This window comes from Agelaius phoeniceus, chromosome 1 (assembly GCF_051311805.1).
Source record: "Agelaius phoeniceus isolate bAgePho1 chromosome 1, bAgePho1.hap1, whole genome shotgun sequence".
NCBI classification, from domain to species: domain Eukaryota; kingdom Metazoa; phylum Chordata; class Aves; order Passeriformes; family Icteridae; genus Agelaius; species Agelaius phoeniceus.
In genome coordinates, this window is record NC_135265.1 from 70,615,359 (window position 1) to 70,626,067 (window position 10,709).

At 54.9% G+C, this 10,709-nt stretch overlaps 1 protein-coding gene across 1 annotated transcript; it reads left to right on the plus strand.

Annotated features, from left to right (window-relative positions):
- The first annotated feature begins 3,031 nt into the window (after positions 1 to 3,031).
- Positions 3,032 to 9,122, plus strand: FOXF2 (forkhead box F2). Its single transcript, XM_054644308.2, is given in 3 exon segments — positions 3,032 to 3,055; positions 3,057 to 4,236; positions 8,168 to 9,122. Coding segments are annotated over 3 exon segments (1,371 nt in total). The 3' UTR covers positions 8,335 to 9,122.
- Positions 9,123 to 10,709: the final 1,587 nt, after the last annotated feature.

Genomic DNA, 10,709 nt, shown 5'->3' on the forward strand with positions numbered 1-10,709 from the left:
ATTGCCCCCCTCCACACCCTCCAGGTGGTCGCCCCGGGCCGCCGGGGCCGGGAATTGGGCGCTCCGCTGCGGCAGCAAGGCTCCTTCCAGCTCGTTAAAATGCCCGCATGCCCCTCATGCGGAAAGGGATCTCTGTCAGTCACTGTAGATCGAGATCTAAATCCAGGCACCCTGAAACTGACAGTTGGAGGAAAATCCTCCAGGGCTTAAGGAAACGCACTTTTACAATACTGGAGGGATTTGTTTAAGTTTCAGTCTCGGCTTTAATTGAAAAAACGCTTCTCATCTGCAGAACCTCAGAGGAGAGGAAAGAGCCTGAAGCACACAGTTAAAAAAGGGAGGAAAAGAACAGAAAAAGAACAAAAAGAGGCGGGGGGGGGGAAAGAACTCCAACATAACCGTAAACATTTATCTTTCATATTTGTCTTCCATTTTCTTAACTGGTTTAGTCTAACTTATTTCATTTAACTCACGAAGCAGAAGGGACTGTGTTATGAACGTGAAACTGAAACCGCAATAATGAAGAGATTTCCTAGAATAAAAACTATGATTATACAACAACATCTGAGTAACCAAATCTGCCAAAAAGTTTAATTTCCGTATACTTTGGTAAAACAAACCAGTTGTGCTCCGAAACTAGGATCAGCTCAGAAATGGATACACCAACCAAAATAAACATCTCCACAAAACAGCAAAAGCACTTCTGTTTAATCATAGGCAATTTAAATCATCTTTTAAAGTATCGGGATCATGTCTTGGAGACTTTTTAATGCTGTGTTTCAAACAAGTATCTGCTGCGAAGAAGAGGACGTTGCTGACAGGTAGAAGATTGAATGTGTTAGCCCCGATTCCCGTGTCAGAGCTGTGTCAAGTCAGGACTGAAGCAGCATTCGGCTGTGCCACCGAGCTGCCTCTCCCGGCTTTGCTCCACTGCCTGTCCTGTCTCGCACCGCCGAGACACCAGTGACACCCCGGTACATCGTGACACCTTCTGTTGGGAATAAAAGATTTTTCTCGCTCGACTAAAAGTAATGATCCAAACGAACAGACTGAATCGGGGGCAGGTTAGAGTGATTTACAGCAATGATCCTCCCCCTTGCCTTTAATTCCCTTGGTCTCCTGAAGGTTGCAGAGATTACTTCAACGCGTCATCCGAAGATGACATTTAGACAGATATCCCGCCGAGGAAGGTGAAAAAGCACCCTCGCTCGCCGATCTAGAGCAAGGAAAGATTTTTTTTATATAAAACCACGGATATTAATAAAATAAGGGGAAAAAAAGGCAAAATAGGTCGTTACAACGAGATCAGGAATCTCCCTGGCCTCCCTGCCTTTTCAGGGAACAACAGAAAAAAAAAAAAAAGATAAGAAGACAGATGGGTTAATAGAATTTTTCTTTTTTTGTAATTATGGGAACAATTTAAATCGATGCCTTAGGAAAGGTAAACATGGGTCTATGGACCGACCTATTATTTTTTCTATTAAAATGTGTCATAAACATAGCAGGGCTTGGTAGTGTTTTTCTTAGCTTATCCTCAGATACAATCAAGCCATTTTCGGACACATTCCCATGTATGTAGCAGTGGTGATCTGGAGGAAGCTGTCGACGCCTGTTCAGTTAATTTAGGTTTTCTTTGTCTAATTACTGTGGAGCTTAGGGAAAAGGAGCTGGGCTCAGGGCAGTAAACTGACACTTGGGCTCTGTGTGTGGTATCCAGGCAGAGTTTGATGGAAAAAGCCTGCTTCCACTCAACTGCAGGTCACTGTCTGGGACCAGCCCCACCCCCTCCCTGCCCGTACCCACCAGCGAGCTCTCGGCACGGAGCTGCACTGGAGACAGACGGACACACAGACACACACTGAGAACTGCAGGCACGCCGCTGACACGGCGTCCCGCTCTGCCCGCGTCCTTCCCACCCCCGTTCCTTCGCTCCAGCATCACTGTCTGCTCTGCCTCTCGCCCTGCCGCCGTCCTCCTTGCGTCTCCAGTTTGATTCTGGAGCCTCCTCCATCATTCGTGAGCAGGCCTGTGCCTCCGCCGGCCCCTCTCCTCCCTGCCCCCTCCGGCGCCCCGTTTCCTTCTGCAAACGGCGCTCACCAGCACGTGTGACCCCCCCCTTTGCACGGGTGGAACATCCCCGGGGCGTGCAGGGAGGGCGCATCCCTGGTCCCCGGACTCTGCCCCTGCTGCTCTAGAAAATGAATGACATTTTAGAGGGCCATGGGAGGTGGCAAGGGGTAGCGAAAAGTCTTAAAAAGCAAATGTCTTGCAGGCTTGAGGAGCGGTAAACACTGCTGCTTCGGGCTCCGCAGGGTGGGCCATCCCCTCACACGCGTGTCCCGCACCAGCGCCCCTGTGTCACGGGGCGCACCCACGGAATTCAGGGTGCTCGCCTCGCCCCGGGGCCGTGTCGGGAGCAGAGGGCAAAGCGGTGCCTGCGGGGCCCCTGAGGGAGCCCCGGGAAGGCGGAAAGCGGGACCGGGGCTAGTCCGGTAGCGGGAGCGAGCCGGGGATGGTGCCGCAGCAGCAGCGGCAGCCGCAGAAGCAGCAGCGCCTCTTGCCTAGATGACGGGTGGACAGAGGCCAGCTGGAAAAGGGGTGGTCTCTTTCTTCCCCCTCTCGCTCCCCCTCTCCCTCTATCTCTGCTGATTTCTCGGCCGGATTTAGGGGGGTCTGCGGGGAAAGGGAAAAAAAAATAATAGCGAGATTGAAGGAACTGATAGGCGATCGCGCTGTGCCTTTGACGAAAAAAAAAGTATATATGAAAGAGTAACAGTGCGGAAGAGATTGCGGGGCGGGGGGCAGGCTTTTGCGCTTCCTCTCCTTGCCGGATCAGGCAGCGGGATGGTCCCCAGGTGGGGGGCAGAGGAGGAAGCGGAGCGGCGCTGAGCGGAGCCTCCGCGGGCTGCGCGGCGCAGGGAGGGAGGGGGCCGGACCAGGGCCGGGGCCGGGGCTGGGCCGGTCCATCCCGCCTAGTGCCTGGCTCCGGCGGAAAGCAGAGGAGCCATTGCGCAAGGGACCGCGGGGAGGGATGCGCAGGGTGCTGCCGCCGCCCCACCGCCGCCCGCCGCGCTGAGGAGGTGCCCGGAGGACAGCGGCTCCCACCGCCCCCCCCGCTCTCCCCCTTCAGGGCACCCCCCGCCCCGGTACCCACCCCGCCCGGCTCCCCCCCTTCCCTCCCAGCCTCACCCCACCCTGCCCCATTCCCCTCCCTCCGCCAGATGACCACCGAGAGCGGGCAGCAGCGGCTGGAGCCCCCCGTCCCTCTCCGCTCCTGCAGCCCGGCTCCCGGAGCTCTCCAGATGAGCCGGCCGCCCTCCTCCGCCCTGGAGACCTCCACCTCCTCTTCCTCCACCTCCACCTCCTCCTCCTCCTCCTCCTCGGCGGCGGCGGCGTCCTCCAAGAGCAAGAAGGCCAGCTCGGGGCTGCGGCGGCCCGAGAAGCCCCCCTACTCCTACATCGCCCTCATCGTCATGGCCATCCAGAGCTCGCCCTCCAAGCGCCTAACCCTCAGCGAGATCTACCAGTTCCTGCAGGCCCGCTTCCCCTTCTTTCGCGGCTCCTACCAGGGCTGGAAGAACTCCGTGCGCCACAACCTCTCTCTCAACGAGTGCTTCATCAAGCTGCCCAAGGGCCTGGGCCGCCCGGGCAAGGGCCACTACTGGACCATCGACCCGGCCAGCGAGTTCATGTTCGAGGAGGGCTCCTTCCGACGGCGGCCCCGCGGCTTCAGGAGGAAATGCCAGGCGCTGAAGCCCATGTACCGCATGATGAACGGGCTGGGCTTCGGCGCCTCCATCCTCCCGCAGGGCTTCGACTTCCAGGCGCCCCCCGCCTCCCTCGCCTGCCACTCCAACGGCTACAACCTGGACATGATGCCCAACGCCATGGCCAGCGGCTACGAGGGACTCAGCGGCGGCCACCACGTCCCGCACATGTCTCCCAACCCCGGCTCGACCTACATGGCCAGCTGCCCGGTGACTGCCAACGGGGACTACGGCCCCGACAGCAGCAGCAGCCCCGTGCCTTCCTCGCCGGCCATGGCGAGCGCCATCGAGTGCCACTCGCCTTACACGAGCCCTTCGGCTCACTGGACAGCCTCGGGGGCCTCGCCCTACATAAAGCAGCAGGGCCTCCCCGCCGCCAACGCCGCCTCCTCCGGCATCCACTCCAGCGTGCCCTCCTACTCCCTGGAGCAGGGATACCTGCACCAGAGCCCCCGCGACGACCTCTCAGGTAGGGGCGCGGAGGGGCGGCGGGGGCGGCGGGGAGCGCGGCGCCGGAGGGGCTTCTCGCCCGCGACAAAGGTTTCTCGCGGGGGAACCCCGGACCGCCACGGTGTCGGAAAAAAGAGGCGCATTGTCTGCGAGAGGGAAAAAAATACGCGTGGGTTGGAGCTGTTCTGTTTCGGGACAGGGGGGCTGTTTGAGGGGGGCGGCCGTGGGCACGGCGGCGAGCATCCCTCCCGCTTGCCCGGTGCCGAGAAGGAGCGCTCCGAGGAAAGTCTGGCTTTGTCCCGGTTCCGTCCCGGGTGTCACGACCCCCTCCCGGTGCCGGCGAGGTGGCAGCGGGGCTGGTCCCTCCGCGCCGTGCTGCGGCTTCACTTGGCGGGGAGCGCCGCCGGGCATCGCCGCCGCCTCGGTAAACCGCGCTCCGCGGAGACGCGCCGCGGGAGTAATCAAATAAAGGCGTCAAATATTATCCTCTAAACCCTACCGGGGGAAAAAAAAAAAAAAAAAAAGAGAGAGAAAGAATTAAAAAGAAAATAAAAAACCCTCTAACCCCTAACACCAAACCACCCGCTTATCTTTGCTAGAAAGATTAAAGCGGATCGAGTATAATTCTGCAACCGGAGGGAAAGAGTTTTCTGGTCGCTGTCTCCCACCCCCTCACCCCCTCCTCGGCCGGTGATTACAGACAATGTCTGCTCAGAAAAATCCGAGCACAAAAATGGGTAAAAGATGTTGGGCTCTTACGGGGAATTTTTCCAAATAGCCCTTTTAAACGTGGGTCCCAGAGGTTAAGCAAACAAAGACAGTCTGGGCTGGACCACACCGAAGAGGATTTTAGCCTGACTTAACCCCTATGAGAGCGGGGTCTTGTTCAATTTTATGGGAATTTCAACAAGTAACAAATACAGGCGACCCTCAGCTCTGGGTCCCCTCCCGCCCCCTCCCTGGGCGCCTGTCAATCATTCTCCTGTCCTCCTGCGAGCGCCGCAGCCTGCCCTGGCCTCCCCACAGCCCGCTGTCGCCGCGGGGAGGGCAGCGCCATGCGAGTCCCCTCGCCGTCACCGCAGAAGGGACGTGGGCTGTCAGGGGACAGATAACAAGAGGTTGCAAACTTTCCTCCCTTAAAAACAAAAGAGGCGAACCCCTATAGAGCCCTGATGTGCCTGCTGGGGAGAGGCGGCTGCGGAGCGGGTCGCCGTCTCACCGGCTTTTCCGCGCAGGGGAGAGAGCGGACGGGATGCGTCCCCAGCTGGGCTCCTCTGTGCCCACAGGGCTCTTCTGCTGAGGTTTAAACCAACTTTTCGGAGCTATAGGGAATCCTTCCACGTGCTTTTTGAAGCCGGGGCGAGAGGCCGGCGGGTTCACAAGGGCATCCCCCGCCGAACTACGTACCTTCTCCGTTAGGAATTTCTGCCTTGGTTTGTTGTTTTTGCTTGGATTTTTGTTTTCTTTTCTTTTTCTTTCTTTGGATCTTTTCCCCCTCCGTTTGTTTTACTATTTGCGGCCGCACAGTTCCCCACGCAGGGCCCATGGGGCCACGCGTGGTGCAGGAGTGGGACTGGCCCGGGAAGCGGGGCTGGGAGGCAGCTGCCCCCTCCTCCTGCCAGACACCTGAGGTAAGAAAGCTGATTCCTGGAACAGAGATTTTCGTCCAGAAACAGCCCAAGAATACCTCTACAAAACAAAAAGCAGAGGGAGAGGGAGCAAGGGTTCTGGTCCTCCCGGAGTTCCACTGCGGTTTCCGAGGCCGAGCGGTTTGAATCCGAATTGTTTCTGTTCAAGGACGGATACAGACTCATACGAACTGCTGGACGCTGTCTTAATGTCGACCACCAGTGTCCGTTTCCAGCAGCTCAGATTTAATGCCATCACTTTGCAAAACGGTGTTTCTCTGCCTATTTTCTACAGCTTCAGTATCTGGGCCCCAGGCTTTAGTGCAAATCATACGCAGTCCTTGATTAGCTGAACAAAAAAATCAAACCAAATTCTCTATTTTATTTTTTAATTTTTTTAGTAGATTCAGTCCTTATTTATACATGATAAGTAAAATCTCTGTGGCACAAATATTTCAGAAGAGTGAAAGGAGACGGGGAAAAAGGATCCGAGTTCTTTTATTTGTACTTAAAATCAGCAATAATCTTTCTCCTGCTGTCCCCGCGAAAGCAGTAGCAAGTGAAATTTGCCTTTCCCTTTCTCTTAGTGAAATGCAAAGCAAATTCGGTGGCTAATCGCTGTTGGTCGGTCAATAATTCTCTACCCATGACAGCGTCAGGGAGGACTTAAAACCGTGAATTTATATCAGACTCAAGAATAAGAGAGGTAAAAATTGGAAACAGGAGGCTTGGTTCTGCTAAAAGGATTTTGAATCTGGGGGGCGGGGGGAGCCGGATTTTTTTCGCAGACTATTAAATCCTGCTAAATGATTGAATCAGGATTGTAATAAAGTGCCCCAGTTTATGGTGAGCATACCAGCAGGGTTATTAGAAAGCCGAGGAAATCCAGCGAAATAATCACTTTTATAAAGTGAGCTCTGCGGGGTGAAGGAGGGGACAGCGCCGGAGGAGAACGGGCTGTGCGCGCCGCCGGCCAACGCTGCCAAAGGGTTCGGCTCCGCCATCCTGAGGAAAACCGGGAACCTTTCCCTCCTGTTTCTTTTTCTTTCCTTTTTTCCCCCTACACACTCACTCTTCTGCTCTTTCTTTTGCTGTTTTTTTTTTTCTCCTCGCCTTTTTTTTTCTTTTTTTTTTTTTTCCCTTGACCCTCGGTCATATTTGACAGGATCCCGCTAGTCGAGTTTGACATCCACACGCCAAACCAAAGCCCTCTCTGGCTCTGCCCTGCGGGCCTTGCTCGGGCAGTGCTCCCCTCCCCGCCGGATCCAGTAGGAACCCTGCCAGAGCGAGGATCCCAGCACCGTCCTACGGCTCGGTGTTGGGGGTGGGGTGTCGTCTCCCATGCGGCCCCCGAAAGGCTGCCTTGGGCTGTGGGAAATTACAATGGGAATTTGCGAGGTCATTTGCATGTCGGTGCCACGGATGTACTTGGCTTGTTGTTGTTGATGAACCGTAGGGTGTATCTTGTGTTTATGAAAGCGCACACGCGAAAAGGCGTGAACGCTCTTACACACACATACACATAAATAAATACATACTGTATCAACACACAAACGGATCCTGACTGGAATTCAACCTGCAGCCGCTCAAGTCAGAAGCAAAATCCTCCCAGGAACGGGGTAGGGAGCGGGAAGAGCGAGGAAAGATGGGAATCGGGTTCAAATGGCTGTGGTGCACACAGAAAAACACGCAAGTGGCATCGCCTCCTCTTTCCCTCTCACGCACACGCACAAAACACCCACTCCCTGATGTACCCCACGCGGAGGCTGCTCTACCCCTCCAGGCTGATAAGTACCGAGGCAGAGGGCAGACAGACAGCTGTCCGTGTGTGTCCCCGCAGGAGGGATGCCCAGAGATGCCCGCCAGGCCGGGATGCGGCCGGGCACGTGTCCGTGGGCATCCCCCTCCGCTTGCCTTCCCCCCCTCAGCCTGCGTGCCGCACGGCTGTGTGGTCTGAAACCTCCCCACAGAGCGGGCTCGGGGCTCCTACGGGCACGGCTGCAGCTCCGACCTGCAGGCGATGGGGGGCTCCGGGTAATCCCCTTCCCCTCCTCGCTCGGGGCAATGGAACCCCCGGGCCCTCTGCCCTGCAGCGGGTCAGGCGCTGCCCCTGGGGGAGCGTCCGAGTCCTCTGCCAGGAAAGCCAAAGATGAGTTACCAAACCTTGGTAACTCCTGGGGGAGCCGAGGCCGGGGGTGAGGGAGCAGTGTGCCAGCTCTGTGCAGGCAGCCTCTCCTCCCTGGGGTGAGGGAGGAAGGACTGCCCCACCCGGGCAAAGCTCTCCGACTTCTGAGCAGCTCTTGTTATTTGCTTCTCTTGCAGTGGGACTGCCTCGCTACCAGCATCATCCCTCCCCGGTGTGTGACAGGAAAGATTTCGTCCTCAATTTTAATGGCATTTCTTCGTTTCACCCGTCTGCTAGTGGATCTTACTACCACCATCACCACCACCAAAGCGTCTGTCAAGATATCAAGCCCTGCGTGATGTGAAGGCCGCGCCCCAACAGAGACAATCAGGTGTCACCAAACAGAGCCGAGGTGTAGACGGACCCACGCAGATTAAATATAATGTGCACTCTGATAGCATTGATAGTACACGAGTCACTTAGCAAATGTGCCTAAGGAAGCAGTGTTTTTGGTCCCACTCCACCCCACGAAGGACACGTACAGCCGGTATAGTGCTCCAAAGGTCTTACTAAAAGAAAAATGCCTTGCGTGATGTTTTGGCTTAGGGGGGACCTAAGTGTCCTTATGCCAAGTCTGACCACCTTAATCACAAATCGCCTTTCTGCCATCTCCCAAAGAACCGAGCTTTGGGAAAGGGAAAAAATCGACATATTTTTATACGAGAAAGTGTCTTTGCATAAGAAAAGTAAATGTCTCCGCACCTGCGAGGACTCCCCCTTCTGTTACTGCGTTAGCGGGAAATGTGCTTTTTTATTGTGTTCTCTCCCCGAGCCCCACCAAGGACACTTTGTATGGACTTTAGCACCGACCAATTGATATTATTAAAACAGTATTGTTTAGCCCTTTCGTGTATAGACTGTAAGAAAAGTTCAATTTTTTCCAGTATTGCAGCAATACAACGTTGTTTTTTTTTTTATTTTTACAAAAGTTGTTTTCTACCACAATATTTTTTAAAGAATTATTTTAAATAAATCTCGTGTATACTCACACACTATTGCTTTAAAAGGAGAATATATTTGCACTTATGTATACTTTTTACAGTTTGCCAAAATATTTTGATGTAAAAATTTTTTTTCCAATAAAATGTATATAACGACTATCACTAGACAGGCGTTTCTTTTCCCTTGGTTCCTTCTGAGAAAACTCTTCCACCCCGGCATCCGAGCGAGTTGAGGATGCAACCCCAAATCCTCCAGTCACTGCAGGAGGAGGAGGGGAGCAAGAGGTTGACCTGAGCGGACCAGTGCCATGCTCTCTGGGCTGCACCTCCCGCCGTCACCCACTTCCCATCCTGCTTTCCACCGCTGCTGGATAGACTTTGGAATAACCGAGGCAGAGGACATAAAAGCAGGCGGGTCAGGACTGCATGATCCTCTTTTGGAGGGCGCCTCCAGGTCTGAAACGTGCTCCCCGCTCTTTGGGGATGCATCTGAGTGTCCCCGTGTCCCCTTTCTCCATAGCGCCCTCGAAATCCCTTTGTGTCCGAGGGGACTTTGCCAGGCATGGGGGCAGGAGCCCCTGTGCGATGCGGGCTTGGACCCGAGAGGGCAGGTCACGGGGCGGCGATAAAACCGTGGCTGGATAAGGTCTGGGGCAAGCACCGACCAAGGTCAGGGCAGAGAACCGGGCCGGAGGGGAGAAAAATAGAATAAAAAAAGTACAAAAGAAAACAAAAAGGGGCCCCTGAAGCACCCCAAGCGAGGCTATCCCTGTCCCCACGGTGCCCCGCGGGTGGCGAGCGGCCAAGAGTCGGAGCCGGGCGCCAGGAGCTGCTCGTCTGGGCATCCTGCAGAGCCCGGGGCCGCGCCAGCCCCACGGCCGGGGGATGCGCTCCGAACCCACCCCGGGCCTACCGCAGGGACCGGTCCGGGGGCAGCTCGGCACGGCCACCACCCCCCGTCGGACGGGGACCCAGAATGGTCCCCGTACCGCAACGCGCACCGACGCCCGACTCTGCCCAGCCCCGCGCCCGAGCGCTGAAAAAGGGGAGAGAGTTTCAGCAAAATGCTCTGTGCATGTGTGCACACATATAAGTGTAGATATATATATTTACACACACACACACATATATATGTATGCACGCACACCCCCCCCAGCCATATATATATATATATATATATATATATATATATGTATGTATATAAAAATTATATCTATGTAATTATACATAGACATAAAACTCTTCATCTTTAAAATACATATTTATGCTCAGACATGCCCTTTTCTTTCCTGAGCTTCTCAGGGCCTGTGATAAATTATAAAGTCAGTTTCAGCGTTTGCTCCGACCACAGTGCTGTGTTTACATTCTTTCCGAGGCAAGCCTGCATGGTCGTAATTTATATCCTAAACACTTGAACGTAACTTGTTTACACAGGAATGACAGGACCTCAAAGAGAAAAAAACTGCCTTTCCCTGCCGGCGGCCGGGCGCGGGGCGCCAGTGCCCTCCAGCGGCCCCGGCCCGCACCGCGCCGGGCTCCGGCAGCCCCGCAGCTCCGCAGCTTCGCACAATGCTGCCACAGCCAATGTTTTTTTAATTATTATTATTTTTTCCCCCACCTTCTGAGTGCTTTTATATAGCAGTAGATGTGAGTAACGCTCCCAGCTGCTGGTCTCCTAAGAGAGGGGAAGGATTTACTAGGGCATCTTTTGGTTTTGGACTTCTGTGTTCTCCCTTGG